Raw genomic sequence first — 20970 nt, 5'->3', positions numbered from 1 at the left:
TTGAAAACCTAAAATATCTTTGTCCTTCTTAACCCTCAGATTCAGGCTGATCTGTGCTTTCAGCTGAGTTGTTACACTTCTTTTCTGCTCTCCTCATACAGGGATCAACAGCTCTGAGTTGACCTCTCACAAGGACTGCAGTTTCAAATTGTAGCCCTAATGGTTATTATTGTAGGGAAGGGGGACTGTCAACATGATCAAGTTGTGGTATCCAGGCAGCACTTCCCTGGCTAGAAGGAGAATTCACAGAATCACAGAATAAACCAGGTTGGAAAAGACCTTTGAAATCATCAAGTCCAACCCGTGACCCAACATTACCTTATCAGCTAAACCATGGCACTGAGTGCTTCATCAAGTGTTTTTTAAACACTTCCAGGTGACTCAACCACCTCCCTGTGGTACTTCTTCACTCTTTCTGTGAATAGTTGTTTTCCAATATGTAGCCTAAACTTCCCTGGTGCAGCTTGAGGCTGTGTCCTCTCAGGCACACCTTTATTTGAGCATTTACTAGGTTTTGAGGGCTATGTTATAAAAGATGTCTGTCATAAAGGGAAATAGCTCTGAAATGTCAGGTAGAAAATAAACCCACCAAATATCATAAGACTTAGAATAAAATAAATAATGCTGCTGCTATATTAATTCAGTGTTCTTGAAAAGATACACTTTTCCTCCTAAAATGATGTAGCTATTTGCATTTATAGAAGCATAACCTGTCACATCCATGTAGAAAAAGGTGATCTTATTGTCTATCCTGTGTCCTCAGTTATTAATATTCACTGAGATTAAAGTATCTGCTGATTTTTCCTTACTTTTTAGTTCAGTGCTAATGTAAGAAAGATGCCACAACATTTTTTTTAAAAGGATCATCAGCCTCCTAGAAGTCTTGCCCCAAGCAGGTCAGTAAGTTCAAGCAAGATGTAGCAAAATATAATAAGAATTATTTTCAGTCTCTTGGTTTGGATTTGTTTTTTCCCCCCAAGTCCAGTTTCTCCTGGAAAAAAATAATTAGTTATGTTGTTGTTCCAACATACATGAAAATTGAGAGCATTGTTCCTTAAATCTTAAAGATGATGGTGAGAAAAATGGGACGAAAACATGTAAAACTCATCTGTATTTCATATATGCTGTTTGAGTTTAGAATTCTATTTCGACATGTTTTTATTGACACTAGATTACACAGAAATAAAACAATGTTAGTGAAATACGGTGCTCAGTTTTGTTTCTCAGCAAGGAAAAACAAGAGCTTGCAAACTCCTCACATTATTCCATATGTATTTGTATGTTGCTTCATATCTCACTGAACTGTTCTAGTGCTTTATCATCTTAATCTGTAGACTGGACACAAATTAACATGCTCATACAGTACGAGCTACAAATATAATAACTTGTTATAATCCCATTAAGATTTCATATAGAAAGCAGTGGTTAGGCTCATTGAAAAGAGTTTATTGGTATTTGTATTTTTTTATCCATTATGCTCCTCATAAGTTCTAACAAAGACCTGGGGCCCTAGGCATATTTTGTATCAAAAAGAGTCAGTCTCTGTTTTTTATTTTGCAGAAACTTTTGCTGGAGTAAAAATTGTAGTGTTTGGTTTTAGTACCTATTCATACAAAGAATACTTTTCACTGACTTTGTTGTAAACGATCCAAGAGCATCTAGATAGCTTTAAAAGTTGTACTGTCTAGGCCCTTCATGTTGCAGATGTTAGAATGTGTGTGTAACTTTTTGTCATCTTATATTTGGTTACAGCAAAATTGTTTAGTTCACAGAAAGTCTCCACTGTGTTTCTGAAAGCAGAAGCAGGCCACTCATCTGTACTTGAAAAACTGTTTTCAGAGGAATAGTAAAAAAATCATCCATGCTTGCCTTTGCTTTTGCTCCACTTTTATATTCAGAGTTCTCACTGGAGCTCCAGGGAGAGAATGGAATCTTTTTTTAAAAAAACCAAAACCCAAAACTGTCACAAGTGTTTTAAAAGTGAAATTTAACGGTGATATGTTGGGTACATGTATTTCTATGGTCTAGCAGCAGTAGCCATCTGTCATCCAAGGCAGCAGTCATAACTTTTTAATATGATGTTTTGGGAAGCATCCTGTGTTAACTTGATGAAATTGCTGCCTTTGTTTTGTTTTAAATCTTTTAAGCTGAGAAACTGAGAAGTAGCCAAAGTTCTCATGTAGAGAAGCACGTGATGGGCTGTCACTAGGAGAACAAAATCTGAGACATTAATCCTCGCTTTGTGTTCTCTGTTCTCTTGAGAGTGAATAGACACTTTGGGCTTGTAGCGAGCTTGATCCAATTCCAGCTTTGTTGAAAGTAAGTTAAATGACCATTATGAACATGGGTATTAAACATTAATGGTATTAATAAGTGCTTTTGTGACATCTGGAAGATTGATTCCTTGTGCTCAAGTATTATAATTTCATTATCTCAAGATGAACTTTTCTGTTAAGTTTATTCAATGAGATCATTCAAAATGAAGTTGTGTGCATTCCGAAATAGTGCAGTATAAAATATAAATTATGTTGAATCTTGCCAAGGAAAAAAATTGTCAGATACATGCTTTTTTCATGACTATTTCTCAGCAGTCATAGGGTAACTGATTTAGAAAAAGGTATATATGGAATAATTAAAATTGGTAAGGATTGGCCAAAGGAACAGTTACTCCTGGCTCTTTTCAGCTAGTCATAGGAGAGAGTGGACAGACTGTGACACAGGTACACATTCATTATTCCTGGTTATTTGTGCCCATGAGGTTGATTATATTACTGAAAGTGAAATGTACCTGACTTTCATGTAGAAGGGTGGGACTTTTTAAACCACATTAGTAATATGGCCACAACTGTCTAGACAATTTAGGGCTTTGGAACAGTATTTAAGAGCTGAATTTCTTTTGTCTTTCAACATTACTGTTAATGGTCTATTAAGTAGCTCTTGAATTAAACCTTTTCTGTTGAAAACAAAACTGTTTTACTGTTAACACAAAAACCTTGAGAATGTGTTAAAGGCTTTTTAAGTATTTACCACCATTATTCATGGGAAGGAGATTTCCAAAGAGGAAAAAAGATCGTGTTTCTGTTAATTGCATTTCCACTTCAAACAGCTTTGATTTGAGTTACAATGATAGCAAGATGAGGGAGTGAGCTCCTGGTTTACCTGCTCTTTGTTGGCATGGTGATGTGCTCACTGTAGAGAGATTCCTTGCTATTATTGTGGCCAGATCTAATGTTAATTGTGCTGCAAAGCTGGCAGTGTCTATTTCCAAGAGTCTGTGTATTTGTAGACAAAAGAATAGAAAATGGATTACATATTTAAAATGCAAAAGGCAGTAGGGTACTGTTTTTCTAGGTATTAAGGTCAGAATATCTTTAACCTGAGATGACAAATAAAATGTTACAGGTTAGTTACTGAAACGGCTTAGAGACTGTGGTAGCAAAAGGAGCTTGCACAATGGTATTTTTGTCTGGACTAATCCCGTTTCTTTCAGAACAAGCCAAACTCAATAATATGTTTTAATATGCTCTGTATTGATGTTTACAGCATCACTCTCTAGGATTCACTCAGATGCTGAATATTTGTTGGATTAATGTATCGGTCTCCTGTGAGGATTTCAATCTTACTCTCCATTACCCTTGAAGGGCATAGAGCCCTTTATAACAGCATTGCAAGTGTGATTATGCTGAGTGTCTGAAATAGGTGACTTTGTCATTTTCTAACCTAACAGTGCATCATGAACCTTTGGAGAAGGCAAGGTGAAGTCAGCTGCAGCAAATTGATGGAACAAGACTGTAGGTTGTATGTGAGAGAAGAATGGTGCACTTCTGGGACGGATATGGAGAAACTATAACTGCAGCAGATTCAGTGTTTTATTTAATTGTAGAGAGCCTGCTGTTTCCAGGAAGAGGAGCAAATGGATGTAAATTCCTAACGTTTTTTCCAGGCAGATTTTGTCTGTCAAGATCCTTAAGTCCTCTTCTGACAATAAATTGAAGAGTCAAAAATTATACCTTGTGTGCTGCATCTTTGTGTTCAAGATACTAAATGTAAATTGCTAGAAACAGACAAACTGACTTAAATGAAAAAATTTCTGTATGTTTCATTCTCAGTGTCACTTTTGGAAAGAGCTTTATTTTCCTGTAAAGGCTGTTCTGGTATATTGCAGAATTTCATGTTCTGTTTTGTGGTGAAGTAGTACCATGCACTGTGACTTGTAGATTGCCTTCTAGTGGGAGGAATGGGAAGTCTATGATGCTAATGCCAAAAGAGTGAATCCATTCCTACTATTCCTTCTTGTATCTGAGGCCATGTCAGCACTCTTTGCCCTGGGCCTCACCACAGTGTATGGGTGAATTCTAGAAGGAGGTACTTGTAAACATCAGTGTAGCATAATTGGAGCAGTCTATGGCAACTGGCAACAGCATTCTGCATCTACAGGCTGCAGTGTCACTTGTGACTGCTTTCCTTGGTTTTCATGCATCTTAAGCCAAGTCCTTCAGAAAGTAGCATCACATTTTCTGTAAGACTGGAGTTTTGCTTTTAATTAAATAAACTGACAAATAACCCCTCCAACCTCCTTCCCACAAAAACTGCCAAAGAATAATTACCCTTCTTCCCCCTTCCCCTAAGACTGTCAGGGGGCTTCTTGGTTTTTCCTATCTTGACAATATGGCCTAACAAAAACTTGGGCAGCAGTCAAAGGTTACTTTCAAGGAGGTTCATGTTGTGTTGTGTAGTCAACTTGATAGGACACTCATCTTAAAGCATATGTGCAGTTGCCATAGCTGGCCAATAGTGATGTAGTGGTTAGCTGCTGTGCAGCTGAGCCCTGCTCAACTGCTTTCTTGCTTGCCTCTGCTGGGGTGGAGAAATTGGCCAAAAGGATAAAGGCAAACAATGTTTAATACATAAAGTAAAAGCTGCACACACAAGCAAAGCAAAAAAGGGAATTAATTTGCTGCTTCCCATGGGCAGGTGAGTGTTCAGCCATACCCATGTAATGGTTACTTTGGTGGGTGAGCACCTTCACTCCAGATGTCCCTCCTATGTCCCTCAGCTTTTATTGCTGAGCACACTGCCATGCAGTATTGGCTATCTCTTTGGTCAATTGGCATTAGCTGTCCCTGCCGTGTCCCCATCCAACTTCTTGTGCACCCCCAGCCTGCTCACTGGTGGGGCAGCATGAGGAACAGCAAAAGCCTTGACCCTGTCTAAGCACTGCTCAGCAATAGCTAAAACATCCCTGTGTCACCAATACTGCTTTGCTCACAAATCCAAAACACAGCACAGTAAAGTACAAACCACTCTGAAGAAGAGTAACTTAATCCCACTCAAAACAAGTACGTGTAGGGAAAATCCTAATCCATTTGCATGAAAGCTTTATGTGATTGCCTCTTGCATTTTATATGAAGTAAAAGTTATTGTATCTTTGTGTTCTTTGTATCTTTCCAATAACTTAGAATATTTTATTTAAAAATTCCTACTTGTTGTTTTGTACTGCTTATTTAAGCAGGATGAGAGTCAGCTAAACTCAGCCTTAGACAATACATTTTTTTAAGCTGGTGACTGTTAAAACTGATAGCAGGGCTTATGTGAATTATTTCTTACATAATGGTTTCAATTTGTAGTTTAAGTGAAGGCAGCAGGCATTCCAGCAGGAAAGAGTGTCATAAGAGCTGACTGGAGTAGAAGTGCTTGTCAACAAATGGTTGCATTGCCATTCTGTATGAATCACTTTCCAGGCTGCCTTCACTGTTATATGGCAGCGTGATACTGTACTGTGGGAAGATCAGAATTTTGTCTGGTTTTGGAAGTCCTTCTTTCCCCCATCTCTTCTCTTTTCTCTTGAATCCTTGTTCTTGCCTGACCTGCCTTTTTTAGTCCTAACCTATTTCAGTGGCCCTTCCAGCTGACATGAGAAGTCAGGAATGGTATGGATGTGTTACAGGCACTCATTAGGCCACGCTACTGATCTAAACTAGGATTTGGTAGATGGTGTGCTTCAAGGCTGGATTGACTTGGAACCTTACCATTTTCCTAGCAGTTATGTTTGTCTGAGTATGTGTATCTTGTCTAGCTGGTTGCATATTTTTAAGTCAGCGTAACCCAAACGTCTTCTTTCCACCTGCCTCAGTGCATTAATGAAAAAAGCTTTCTTGTTAAAATTGTTCATGGCTGCTGCTTTTTTACTTAGTCTGGAGGACCACATTTTATCAGCATGTTGTCAGTTGGTATATACTGCATGCAGTAGTCTTTGTGCTGATCTCTTGTAATGTTTGAAAAGATAATAAGTATGACAACAATTTCCAACATTTTTCATAGTTTCTCATGCAGGCTTCCTAAGAAATTGAAAACAACACAATCTAAGTTGGCTGTTATGTCTAGTACTTTTTTAATAGTGTCCAACTAATTTCTCAGCTTGAAATCTGTGATAGGCTTAGAAAGTGTTCCTGAGTTTTGTTGGCATGAGTAATTTGATCATTCGTTATGGGAGTACCGTCCAGATTGAGGTTACATTCAAATACATGAAAGAAAAAGTAAGAATGGTAACTACCCTAGGAAGGTCTCTGCATCAGTTATGCAAGCTGATCAAGTGGAACAGAGGAGCCTTTTCTAAGGCTGTTTGTTCTGCAGAAAGTAGAACATAGAAGCAGCATATGAGAAACTTAAGTCCCAACTTTGAGATGCTGTTAAAATTCTGTTTTAGCAGAAGTTAGATATCACAAGACATTGACCTTGATTTCAAGATATTCCCACATTCTCCTCATTGAGACTTGAGCAATCCTTAAGGGATGTACAGATTTTTGAAATGTAATCTTTACTTACTTTTCTGCATTACATTTTTGACCCTGAAAATAGGTGGTAAAAGAGTGTATACATCAAAGCAAAAATTATTTAATGTTGGAGTTACTCCTCCATTGAATGCTTAAGTGATGTTTATGCTTCCTGATTTGTTTCAAATTTCAGATATGTGCAGATTTTTTTTCAGAAAGCAGTACATCACATTTAATGTGATGTGTTCTATTTATTTATAGAATACTTATTTTATAAATATAAATAAATATTCTATTCTATTTAGAATATTTATTCTCTTCAATAGAAGAATAAATTTTGCATTAATGTACAGAATTTCAAAGTGCCCTAAAAAGAAAATTATACTAACTTGTATCAGAAAGATGGGTATTTGTTGTTTTGAGAAGAAGAATGAGGAGAACTTGAGCTGCTTGTGTTTGTAATTGGCTTGATGATCTTATCTTCTGAATTTTAGGAAGATACTGTCAAATCAGCTAACTAAGTTTCATTTGGTCTTCAAGAGCTGGAAAGGAAGGAGAACCAAAGTGGGAGAAGCAAATGTAGTGGAGTCCCTGGAAAGTGAACAGTTACTTTAATTTAGTATACTACTGGTAGATATTTTGCCTTGCTCTGCAGTACAGTTTTCTGTAGACAAAAGTTTTGTGTAATACCTTGATTTGATTAAAGTTATTTTTGCCAGTGGAAGCTTCTTGTTGCAAGGTATTTGTAATCATTTAGAAAAAGAAAGTAAAGTTTCTTCTTCATTTCTCTTCTGTTGAGGATTTTGTATTGTGACCGAAAGTATGGTGTTTGCTGAATGCATTTTAATCTAAGGTAAGCATTTTGACTAATCTTATTTTATTTTCAAGGTATGGAATTTATGAACGATGCAGAGAGTTGGTGGAAGCTGGTTATGATGTTCGACAGCCAGACAAAGAAAACGTAACGCTTCTCCACTGGGCGGCAATCAACAACAGAATAGATCTGGTGAAGTATGTATTAGACTTTAAGTTTAAAATTAATGATGTCCTTAAAAATGTTGATTTGAATGTCTTTAAATTTAATGTGTTTAATATGTCCCTTTTTCCTTGACAGTATGTCAAAGGTCTTGTCCATTAATGCATCTCTACCACTGTGACATACAGCATTGCATTTTCTTCCCACTGTTTACTAGTGTGCATGTAACTACTGGTGTGTCTAACTGTATCTAAAATTCCCTTCTCTTGATGCAGTTCTTGCACTTCAGATTCCTCTGTCTTTAGAGGATCTTGATTTAATTTTTTTTTGTATCACTCGCCTTATTTTATGCTCTCCCATTCTCTTTTTGCAAGGCACTAGTTTATTTTATTTCCTCAGAATTAGTGGTTTTAGTGGTTTTTCTATTTGTTCAAGCCTCTCACATCTTTCCCCAAGTGTTCGCAATTTCCCCATTATGTGCAGTGGATAATTTCATTAAATATGTTGGCTATTAAGCTTGGTACTGCAGAGATGAAGTTGTTTACTCTTGTGATACTAGATCTCAGTGTCTTGTTTAGTGAGTGTTGACTATGTAAGTTCTTTCCAGTGAAGTACCTTAGCAGCTTGTCTGTCAGGAGTGCAGGCTTGGAATTAGACTTCTCTTATTTTTAGTATTTCTTCATCCCATCTATTTTGAGACTTGAGATTCAGTGTACATAACAGTGAAACTCATTGATAAGAAAAACTACAGAACCTTTTCCTATTTCTGTAGAATCAGGGATGAGTGTCTAGAACACCATTCTGTTTTCATAATTACACTGATCTATTGATATCTCTTCAATTCAGCTTTGTAAAAATGCAAAAAATGGCATTACGTCTCTACTTACTTCCTACGTAGTTCCCCATCCCCTGGGGAACTTTCTCCAGACAAGGATTTCTTTTCTACTTTTCCTTCTTCTAATAACAGTGACTGCATGCACTGTGATTCCTCAATGCAATGCTGAGGTAGTTTTCAAATGCCTGCCAAAGACTTAGTGATCCTAATGTGGAGATCAGTGGAAGTATTTTCTTCTTAAGGCGACCTCTTATGAGATCTGCTTGCTTTGAGTGTAAGTAGTTTGCTTAAATAGAACTGCATGCCTGGCATCTTCTATTGGAAGCTTAGATGACTCACTGAGAGTGGGATTGCCCTGTTCTTTCTTTCTGCAGGGACCTTCTCACCTAGCACAAATTTCCTTCTGCAAGATCTGCTTAGACAAATAGACTAAGTTCTCAGTCTGGTTTTGCAGAAAAATCTTACCATTTTTGTATACTGAAACCGAAATGCAGTGATAAATTTCAACCGAGTCTCAAAACACCCTTAAAGAAACATAAAATGTTATTTCAATGCACCATCTGGCAGGAGATTGTCGCCTTGTCTTTTCCCAGTTGTCAAACTGCAAGTTCTTCCTTCTAAATAAAACCTACTAACCAGTAAGCAGTTCTGCTGTCAGTAGAACCCGAACGTATTCTGCACTTCTGCAAGGCCCAGTGTTTGAATGAAGACAATCTGTTTAGTGTTCACCTCCCCATGAGTGGCTGTCACATCAGAGAGATGAATCCAATCCAAGCTTTGACTGTGAATTTCTCTGTGCTGTCTTTTTATCTAGACAAGATTTCCTTTGGAGCTCCTTCCCAAGGGGGAATAAATAGCTCTTCAGTTAGTAGCTGATACTTCACTGTAACAAAATTTCTTTGTTTCTTTACCGTATAAGGTGCTTTGTGTTTTCACCTAGGTGGGACAAAGACTTTCACAAAATCTCTGGTTTTTCTCATGGAGAAATAAAAAAAAACTTAACTTCCACAGAAAGATGTTGAAGTTTTGTTCTTTTAGTGTTGGAGACCAGTGGAGTAGACTGTCCTCCAGCAATCAGAGCAGATATTGTTTGTCTTTCACAGTGTTTTTATTTTACTTCGACAAATGTGTTGAAGTACTTAATTGTGCCTGATGACTCTAAAGCAACTGTATAAAAACTTTAGATGTGTTTAGTCTGATGTGCATTTTTCAGTTTCTGTTCCTAAAGGTTCCTAGAAGGGCTGTTTTTGAAATTTCATTCTCTGAATCAATAAGCACTCTAGAAAGTGAAGGTAGTTACTTAAGACTAATGTTTTTCAAGATTTTCTCTTTGTTGCCCTTCTTCTTGCCATGTCTTGAAACACTTAGCAGAGTTTGAGATGGCAGAAATTCAATGCCGAGGATTTGAAGGACAGCTTGTGTGGGTGGGAGAGCAGTGTTCATATATACCTGACAGGTATTTTCAAAGTGAAAAATCTGTAGGCACATGCACTGGAAATGTGCAAACACAAATCTATAGCTAGGTATAGACAAAGGTTAGACAGTGGTGAATGAAAAACTGGAAGACTTCTGGGAAGGCCTGGATTTGGAAACAGTAATTTATTTATAAAGCATGCATTTCCTTCTACAAAGGAAAAGTAATGTTGCTAGTTTAGTGTTCCAGATAAAACAGCAATGACAGCAGTTCACAGAAATATTACAAATGACTGTGAATATGAATTGTTGCAGTTAAAAATAGGTAACTTCTTTTGTTCTTACAGATGGATCATCTTTTTATAAATGTTTTTGGGGGGAAAATAATGTCTATCCCATAATTTAGAAATACTTTTTAAATACTCAGATGATTTTTTGTCCTTTGATTAATAATAATTGAAAAGTATGTAAAAATCTCAGTCCTTCACTAAATGTGTAACTTAAGTGTATTCTCTGGGATCTATGACTTCAGCAGGGTTATTCTAGTGATGATATAAGCTGCAAGTCTAACAGCATATAATTTAACTATTTAGCCAAAATTCTCTAAAAAATTATAGTCTTCTAGCACTGTAAACTTTTACCAGTAATTCAGAATTCTATTTAATGTAACAGCCCCATAATATTTAAGAATAGCTTATGAAATACTTCTCTGGTAGCAGTTTGTACTAACTGTACATACTGTACATTGTATATAGCAATTGTTCTGTTTTACCTTAGAATAAAATTAGGAAATAGCATAATGTTTAAAACACTGTAGGAGGCATCTCTAGTTTCCCAACCCATGTCAGAAATGCAAGAAAATTGAAAGTATATGCATGACATCTAAAAAGGAAGGTTATATGAAGGCAAGAAAAGGCTCTGGTCCTCTGATCTCGAGCTGCCTATTTTGCCTAACATCAGACATGCTCACCTGTGTCCTTTCAATTTAACCAGAACAATCAGTAATGTTTACTATTTCTGTTATTCCAGGTACTATATATCAAAAGGTGCTATTGTTGATCAGCTTGGAGGAGATTTAAATTCTACCCCACTTCACTGGGCAACAAGGTATGAAAAAATCTTCTGAAATTTTCTTCTCTCTTTTTTTGCTTAACATGGAGTACTGATGGTTTTGTGAAACTGTTGTGTTTTATGGAAATACTTTTTACTACAATTAATTCAGTCTTTGATAACTGAGCTCACTGTGAATGTGATATATTTGAATTTAAAGTGCTTTCAGCATATTTTTTTTCTGATATAGAGGAAGATGATTGCTACAGTAGGAAAACAAGTGAAGTATAGGCAACTTACTTCTGAGATCTTATTTTTGTCAAGTCATCTGAAATTCAGTGGCACTTTTGCAGATGGGTTGTAGGATGGTTTGGTGTGACATTGTCCTTGAAATGTTCTATTGCATATGTGGATTTTTAAAAAGATGTACTTAAAATCAGGGTTCTTATGTAGAAGATAGTCATGATAAATGGCTGGAAAAACTAAAGCCAGCCTTCAGGCATTACCTGCTCCTTTAGACAACCACCTAGAAATAGGTGGGAAAGAAACAGTGTCCATATTAATATTTTAAACTGTAGATGGCAAAAGGAGACTTGGAAAATTAGCTTTTAGAAGATGTAATGTATCAAAATAATCCATTTACTAAAGGTGTGAGGACTTGCTTGTTAGCCTCTATTAAAGATTTTAGCTCCTATATTTCTTTTTGTTACAGAACACAGTCTGTGATTCTGTGTTAGTAGCACAAAATCTTGACTAAATTTCCTGGTGTTCATTCATACCTCTAATGAGTTCTGTGAAGCATTGTCTGAAGTGGCTTCTTCAAAACTGAAAAGGTCTTTTGCTCATGTCAGAAATGGTGTACTGACACTTAGGCACTGTGTCTAAAAGAAGGATATTCCTATGCTCATTAAGCTAAAAAGATGCATAAGCTTTTAAGATAGTGTGGAGGAAATGTAAACCTTCAGTTTTCCTTTTTTCCCCTACTTTTGTTTTACTACAGTTTTTAATCCCCACAAAAAGGGAGAGTATCTAGCCAGTTTGACATCTCTTAAAATAGCAGGTTTCATATGTGGTTTGTAACAAGCCATAGTAGATTAGATTTCTCAATCATAACTTGATTTTTTGGTTGACTGTCTTTTTTTGCTGTGCAGTACAGTTAAGCAAATGGCATGTGATGAGTGCACTATATGCATAGAATTTGTCATATGAATGAGTGTGCTTACTCACTTGGAGAATCAGATCATGGCAGTTGCTGTTTTTAAAGTATGAGTTAAAGTGTGGGAATTCTGATAGTGTAATTAACTGCTAAACATACTTGTTGTTTTTCATTATTCAAATTTTAATAGTTTTCCTGCATATAGTTATTCAGTTGTTTGTTTTTTGTGTTTTGTTACATTTAGACAGGGTCACTTATCCATGGTTGTACAGCTGATGAAATATGGGGCAGATCCGTCGCTAATTGATGGAGAAGGATGTAGCTGTATTCATTTGGCTGCCCAGTTTGGACATACTTCGATTGTTGCTTACCTGATAGCAAAGGGACAGGTAAATTTTAAGTAATACCATATTTAAATAGATTCTACTAAATTTTAGAGTAGGAACACAGTTTAAACTTATACCTGTCATTAAGGAGATGCAAAATACTTGCCTGAATAAATATAAGAATAATTCCATGTCCTTTTTTGTAGACTACAGTGTTGATGTGCCACCTATTAACTAATTTCCTGCAAGTCATCTGAGTACTTTGGCTTTAATTCACACCTGCCTAATGTAGTGTATGGAAATTCTCATTCTTTATTTCTAATTAATTTAATCTTTAAATTTAGCTATGGCAATGGTAGCAAGTGTTGTAGAATTCTTCAACGAGATGAAACAACCCCAAACCTTCTTGCTAGCCCTTATATTACTGCTAGATCTGTAAAGTGTGTATATAATGTGTACTCATTACTGTTCCTGTTATGTCTCATCTGTCATTCTGTCCACTCAAAAACTTGATTGTGTTTTTGCTATGCACCCTGCACTGTAATTTGTAGATTTACTCACCCATAGGCATGTGCCTGAAGCACAGATTTGATTTACTGTGTAAACCATATAGGAAAGTCAAAGCCCTCCTCTTGTATGACAGTCCTACTAATGCTGTTCACACTTCTCTATTCTGCTTATTCTTTCAAATACCAAGCGAGATATGATCCAGTGAGTCATGTAGAATATGAAATCAGTGAGTTTGGTCTGTGTAAAACAAATACTGGATTTGCTGCAGAAAATTACTTACACCTGTACATGTGAAAAACCCCAAGCTACTGCTCCAGGCAGTATTCAGTTTGTATCTGTTTGGTAAAACAGTACTTAGTGTATGATAAAGAGTAAGCTAGGCAAAAGAAGAGTCTGATCCTATTCTGTATAACTGCTGTTTTGTAAGAAATAATTATTGGAGTGGAGGGTGTTTTTAGAGGAGCAAGTTTTGTAATTTCTTCTCAAATTATGTATAATTGCATGTAGGTTTTATGTTACTAGAAAAATCTTAATGGTATTAAACAGGTGTGAATTTGTTTAGAGCATAGCATTAATAAAGCACTAATAGCCTTTAAAGTATTCTACTGTGGTTATGAAGTCTCCCTGTGTTTGTCTTCATGTTTGTATACAGATTTGTCCTGTTTATTTGAACATAAAATGCTTCAATTGAAAAGAAGCTGTATGTCTTTACATGAGTACATACATAAAGACACAAAAAGTGCCTTAAAATTTAAAACTGTTAGTTTGAAAATAGCTCTTCTTATAAATAGTTTTTAAAACAATGATTTTTATTAAATCTCTCAAATATTTTCAAGTATGATTTTGGTATTCTTTCCATGATGTAAATTTAAATTAATTTTAACAGTAATTTTTCACAGTGCTTCAAAAAGTTCCACTTGAAAAATTATGTATTGATTTGTATGTTTAAAATCTAGTAATATAAATAGCATTATAATAACAATCCCTAAAGCGATTGTTCTCTAGCTACATTACACAACTACAGAACCTTTAGTTTATCTAGAAGCCATGGGAGATACATGATTCTATTTTTAAATTTTCCTTCAATTAGTACTGAGGTCATTAATTTTTTCTCTTTACTTCTTTCCCTACCTTCCTGGTGGTGCTGAGATTCAGATTTGGAAACTTGAACTGCTTTTGGTTTTGTGGGCTTACTCTATATACTGCTACTTATTTTCCTTTTGTCTTTACAGAGACCAGGTTCCCTTATATCCAAAGAGTAGGCTAGCCCTTGTTCTGAACCTAATTCTTGCAGCTGTGTGGCAAATGACAGCTAAATAAATATCAAAATGAGGGTCAGTGTATGCTGTTGTGCTGTGTTAGTTCAGATCCTCATGCCTTTGTGGATGAATGTGGTCAAAGAAAAGCCAACTTTCATAATGGAATAGAGGACTGACAGGTGGATTGAGAAATTGTTCCCAATTGCTACCTTGTCAATTTTTGAGACAGATCTGGAACCCAACTTCAGTGTTGCTGTTTCACTTTCTTCTGGGCTGTAGCAGCCAATGGTAAAATCTTCAATCTGAGGCTTGAGTGAAGGGGAAGAACTCTTGGTCAGATGCACTCTGGCTTTGATTGGAAGTGAACCCATTTTCATGCCAGCAAGTACTACTCAGCCAAGAGGCAGCAGTGGCTGATAGATGTTGCTTTTTCTTTAGTCATGCCTCTTACTGAATTGTGAAAGATTGATACCTGGCTGTATCAGAATTTGAACATGTTGTTTGTGTCACTAGGTTGCCTGGGTCAAAATCAAGCCTGGTACAGGTACATGATATAAATATAATGAGAAATCAAGTAACAGAATCTGTAGCACAGTTCAAGTTTAGGTTTATTTAAAAAAATGTGAGAAAGAAAAACTGAAAAAGCGCTTGAAGGCACTTAATAATGTGCAGTGTACAATTTGACTGCTTGATCTTGTGCTTAGAGGCATATCAGGAGCTTACATACACAAACATTGACCTGGAATAAGTTAGGATACAGATGTGGTATATGAATGATAAAATAATGTGTTCTCATCCTGTGCATGTGTGAGGTAACTTAATCACAGATAATGAGTGACTGTAAGGTTGCTTGTAGGGTAAAATTATGTAAAAAATATTCTACTTCTAAAATCACAGTTGAACTATTTCATGCTCATAGTTCAACTATCACTTTCATAGTTTAACTAGCACTTACTCATCAAGTACGTTTTTTATTTTCAGAGTTACAGTTTTGTATGTTAATAATGTCTCGAGCTATGTAGGGTCTCCTGAGCTGTGGCTTAGAAGTGGGTGGCAGCTAGGTTGAGAGATGCCAGTGTGGTGCCAGCAGCTGTGGTGACTTTGGTGCTGTGGTCCATGAGCAGTGCTCCTAAGCATTGTCACCTCAGTTGCCACTGAGGCTCCTTCTCTCCACCAAGCTCAGGCCAGCATTAAGACACTGAACCAAGTATTTTATTTCCTAGACCAACTCAGAGCACATTACTTAGAGAATTATAAGCCCAGTTGTTTGATGGACTAGGGTATTCAGAACAGAGCTTTTGTTTGAAGGAATGGAGTATGTTTAGTTCTGTGTGTTGTCTTCTTTGTTGGTCTGTGCTCTGTTCTGTGGGACTCTTACAAAATCTCTGCTTTAATGGGAATCTTACAAAATCTCTGCTTCTAGTCCGCAACTAGCACATCTTTTCTAAATTAAGAAATATTGTCAGACTTACATCAGCCCTTACTGATAAATCTTCTTTACTATATGCTTTTAAAGCCTTTTTTCCTTTCCCTGGGCAACAGTTCATGTGAAAGAGATCTTTTCCTTATGGACAATAGGATTCTGAGCAAGGATGCGATGGGTCTTTTCTATGAAGGTCTGTGTTTTGTAAAATAAGCAGTAATGGTTCTAAAGAGGATCAGACTCCTGGTTCCTTTCTGTGTGATTTAAAGTAATTCTAAGTGGAATCTCTTGATGCTTTCTGTGCATATTTTATCACAATACTGGTTTGACCATTGCTTGTTAAATCTCCTGGTAAGCCTAATGCTGCTCTGATCTCTTCAGAATTCTTCCTTGTCAAGTCTTGCTTTCAGAAAGTAGTATTAAGCAGCAGAAGAGTTGCTGCAACTCCTTTTCATGCAGAAAGCTCTTTCTCCCCAGTATTTCTGCCTCACTAAAAGCTTTTTGTGCAATGTTGTATTAGTGTCCTAGGATTAAGTCTGGTTATCTTTGCATGTGAAAAGTTTTTTTTTCCTTCAGAACCAGAGTTGTTGTACTTTAGAAACATGAGGAAATTTTGCTTGTTGTGGTCCACAGAATTCACACTTGACCCACATGCAAAGGGCAGCAGTATGTGCAACTTTTGATCATTGCATCACTTATTGTTTGAATCTTTGGTTCTTGCAGTGCTTGCACCATGTCCTAACAGCACAGGCACACCCCTCCATGAGCCCTGATCTGTCACTGAGAGTTAAACAAGAAAGTAATGTTAAAGTGCCTGTTGGCCATCACAGAATGGAAGAACAGTCTCTTAATATAAACCAGCTGCTGAAGATTTAATTTTTTGCCTCAGCTCTCTCCTTGTCAAAAAGCAGGAGCAGAGCTTCCTTTTTAAAATGTCTCACTCAGTCTGTGCTTATAGTAGTGATCTGGAGAAATAACAAGGAATTTTTGATGATAGGTTTGTTGGAGCACATGTCTGCTATCCACAGCTACATCATCTTTGTTAGATCTGTACAGCAGTGTGCAAATGAATCTTAGCTGCTTTGCCTCTCGTTAAAGTTCCTTTGAACAGGGATCTGCTTCAGCCAACATAGTAGCTTAATATGAGTAGTAGCTGTAGCCTGCCTAGGTAACTTACATGTAGGGAATGCTCTGGAGCTGATGGGTTTGGGTTTTTTCTTTTAGCTGACTGTCATCTAGTGTGCAAAGTGTAGTTTGGATTTGTCAGGTGGAATCATTGAAGGAATTGTTCTACTTACATCTAAACACATTCCTACTGTCACAAAGAGGTGCTTTTCTATACGAAATCTGAAGATGAAGGAGTGCTTGTTCTTGTTGCAGTAATTTGTACAATCCTCCAAGTATGTTGTTCACACAGTGTGAGCTGTGAATCAGTTGCGCTTCTCAAGGATGAATGAACTTGAGATTGGGCTGTGTTTCTAACTTCCTTCATGATTTCAACCACAGGGGGTTAATGGCAATGCCAGCAGTTGCATAGTCCTGGTAGGCTCAAAAGGATCTAACCTATACAAGTACTGTGAGCAAACAGAGTTGGATCCTGATCTCAAACCATGTAACTCCTCTGAACAAACAGTACGAGCAAGTAAATCAAGTAACTGTTCTTCTTCTCCTCCATCAACTGTGTTTTTTAAATAACCTTTTTATTTAAAGTAAGCAACAGAGTAAAAACTCCGAAATGCAAAGTGATCTGCAGGCTAGAGGTGTTTTAAAAGCAATTATTTGGAAGCACTAAGTTGGATTTTCTGGAAAACAGCTGCCTGGGTCAGGCTAGCAGCAGTGTGAGTAGGGATACCAGGATGCTGGGCATTTTGTAGACTCTAGAGCAGAGGAGGTTCTGGGGGTGACAGAAAGCAATATCAGTCACTTTCTGGGTTTTTGTCAGAAATTTCTCTAGCAGAAGACTTCATTGAAATGCTTTCCAATCTATTTTTCCTAGTAAGAACTGAGAAAAGTGGTATAGGAAATGTTGTAATAGCTCTGTTGCCTCTTCATGTCCTGCATTACCTTAACTTGCAGTGATTTTGTTAGTGCTGGTCTGTGAAATCTGCCCAAATGTGCTTGAGAGTCTAATCTGCCTCGAAATATTTAGGAATTACCAATTTCTCTAGGCAGGAGGGGAAAGAGATTATAGATCAGTTTTATTTCTGAGGAGGTTGTTTTTATTAAGGGCTGTTTAATCTTAAAATTCTCTGGCATTCATTAATTGGATATCCAGATACATAAATACTATTGGAACTCAGTGAACTAAGGGAAATTGCTTTCCAAGGGGAAAAATAGGTGCAACTAGCATTTAGTAGGATGTAGAATTCAGACAGTGGTATTTATAGTAATTTATCAAGTATCTTTTCAAATATTGGTGCATTATTTTAATTTTTTTCTGCTTTTTAATGCAATAATACACCACCTGTATATATCTTTAATATTGAAGATTAATAGTACATTAGAAATTACTGATCTTACACAGTATGACTGTTTCATAGTTTCCAAAATAGATTGGAACAGTTATTTTTTGGCAATGGTGGCATCAATGTTTGTTGTCATTTTTTAAATACTGTTTGACTGCTAAAAGCTTGCCAGTTTTTCTTCCAATTCAGATGATTAGTCTTAGAACACTGCTTCTCATTGAAAACATTGCATCTGCTGGATCTTAAGTATGCTTACTTACCTCACCAACTATTTTTTTCTTTTCTTTTTTTAGGATGTAGATATGATGGATCAAAATGGAATGACACCTTTAATGTGGGCAGCTTACAGAACACATAGGTAATACATGCAGTTTTGACTTTATCTTAGTGTTAATCAAGTGACATATAGTAGTGACTGGTTTAGGGAGTTTTTTGGAAGTTTTTTTTCTTTTCTTTCCACAGTTGCCATTTTATCTTTCTTCATTTATGGTTATTGTGAATTCATCCCACTTGGTAGCTCAGCCCCACACAGGCAATTCTTCAGTCCTGCCAAGTGGGATGAGAAGGAGAATCAGGAGGGTAAAAATGAGAAAATTCATGTGTTGCAATAAAGACAGTTCAATAGATAAAGCAAAATAAGGAATTCATTTGTTACTTCCCTTCAGTAGGCAGAAGTTCAGCCATTTCCAGGTCACCAGGGCTCTGTCACCTGTAACAGTTACTTGGCAAGGCAGATGCTGTAACTCTGAAATGTCTTCTGCTTCCTACTTCTCTTCCCCAGCTTTTATTGCTGAGCACACTGCCATGCAATACTGGCTATCTCTGGTCAGTTGTCCCTGCTGTGTCCTCATCCAACATTTGTGCATCCCCAGCCTGCTCACTGGTAGGGCAGCATGAGGAACTGCAAAGGCCTTGACCCTGTGTAAGCACTGCTCAGCAATAGCTAAACCATCCCTGTGTCACCAATACTGCTTTGGTCACAAATCCAAAACACTGCACAGTAGGAGCTGCTGTGGAGAAGATTACCTTGATTTTAGCCAAACCCAGTACAATGACTTTTTCAGGAGAGAGGGTACTATGAAGAGGTGCTCACTAATCCTTCCTGTGGTGATGACTGGAAAAAATGGATAAAAAATAACACTTCTCCAAAGAACAAATGTTTGAATTAGATTCCTGTTTGAAGGGCCTATCTCTATCTATTGTTGAGAGGAACACAAACTAGCTCTTAGCAATATTTGCTATTGCCAGCATTCACATCCTATTTTAGTTTCATCTTCTGGATTGTGAAGTGGAAGCATAACACGTTTTGAACTTTCATTGTTTAAGAATATAATCGTGTGCATATTTTTACAAATCTATTGGTAGTGTTAGATTCTGGTAAACACAAAACTAGAGTTGTAGAACAAATGTTTCTTGATATCCCAAAATGAGCTGTCTTAGGGAGATCCTTTAAAGTCAACAGAATAGCAGTTGGTTTTGGTGGGAAGAGATTTTGAGTCATTCATAATTGGCAGCAAAAAATGTCACTTTGCTATTATAGTGTACCTGAGTAATGATCTTCATAGATATTGAATGCATCAGCAATAAGTTGTGATGTATTTGAGTTCATCTGTATCTCTAACAAGAATTTTCTTTTCTAGTGTGGATCCAACACGATTACTACTTACATTTAACGTGTCAGTTAATCTGGGAGACAAGTACCACAAAAACACAGCATTGCACTGGGCTGTGCTAGCAGGAAATACTACAGTCATTAGTCTTCTGTTAGAAGCTGGAGCTAATGTTGATGCTCAAAATATTAAGGTAAACATTTGGTCTGGTTTAATTGTAAGTGGTTTGAGGCAGAAATAACAGAGACTATGATAAATCTCAAGAATAGGTGGGTATTGTTGGAATTGTTGGGATTATTGTGGGTATAGTGGGATCATGAAGATGGAGCAAAAGCAATGACACTGTCATTTGGCAATTTTTTTCCTAAGAGTGATGCATAACCACTAGATTTGCACCATAAAAGATGCTCAAGGAAATTATTTAACAATGATTATGTGTAAATATAGGGGAATGGGGTGTGCAATCACAGTGTATGTGTGAAGACTGGTGTATTTGGATGCAAAATTGGAAACCTGACCAAATATCTTCTAGTGAAATTCTGGGGTGACTGTTGGAGTGAGATGTGAGACATCTCAGTCCTGTCCAGGGAGCTGACAAATGCTCTAGTCTGTCTCCCAGTGCCAGTAAGCAAATGGGAGGCCTGAAAATGCCAGTAAGAGTCAAATAAGCAAATGGGCTCTTTTTATGCATGTGAACTTAGCTTGCCTGATTACCAGAATTTCTTAGCTATGGATCTAGATTCTGTACTAGCAGAGCCCATCTCCAGCATATGTTAGACCAGCAAAACAGCTCTTAGAATTTCTGCCACAGACTTGGAGCTTCTCCGGCCTTGGAAGGTGTGCCTTTGGGATTTGGAATGTCCATTACTTCCAGATACTCTGTATATCAAATTAGATGCATTTTGCTACCCAAGCTGTTTCATCTGTGGTGTCAGAGAAGAAATCACTTTTAGAAAAAGAATTCTCTACTTAGTTTCTCTTCAAATATTTGTATTTTCCACTTAAAGAGTGTTACAGGCAGAGTGGTTATGCTTGAAAACACAGCTGTAACTTAATTTAATTTACTTGTTCTTTCACCACATTTCCTACTGATTAAGATTGCTGGGGCCTATTTTGCTTGGCCACAAGTGATAGAAATATGTATTAAAAAAAAAGTACACATCAATTATCTTGG

At 36.9% G+C, this 20970-nt stretch overlaps 1 protein-coding gene across 1 annotated transcript in view; it reads left to right on the top strand.

Moving 5' to 3' along the window:
* Positions 1–20970, top strand: part of ZDHHC17 (zinc finger DHHC-type palmitoyltransferase 17) — a 66039-nt gene that overhangs the window by 17711 nt on the left and 27358 nt on the right. The window contains exons 3-7 of the mRNA XM_071423380.1: positions 7662–7784; positions 11027–11104; positions 12448–12592; positions 18480–18544; positions 19827–19989. Of these exons, the coding sequence (XP_071279481.1) occupies positions 7662–7784; positions 11027–11104; positions 12448–12592; positions 18480–18544; positions 19827–19989 (574 nt within the window). The remainder of the gene's footprint in view (positions 1–7661; positions 7785–11026; positions 11105–12447; positions 12593–18479; positions 18545–19826; positions 19990–20970) is intronic.

Source organism: Agelaius tricolor, unplaced genomic scaffold, assembly GCF_023055355.1.
Source record: "Agelaius tricolor isolate 1412-34295 unplaced genomic scaffold, bAgeTri1.0.p SCAF_3, whole genome shotgun sequence".
In the NCBI taxonomy this organism is placed as follows: Eukaryota; Metazoa; Chordata; class Aves; order Passeriformes; family Icteridae; genus Agelaius; species Agelaius tricolor.
The sequence above is the reverse complement of the archived record's forward strand: the minus strand, read 5'-3'. Positions and strand labels throughout refer to the sequence as shown.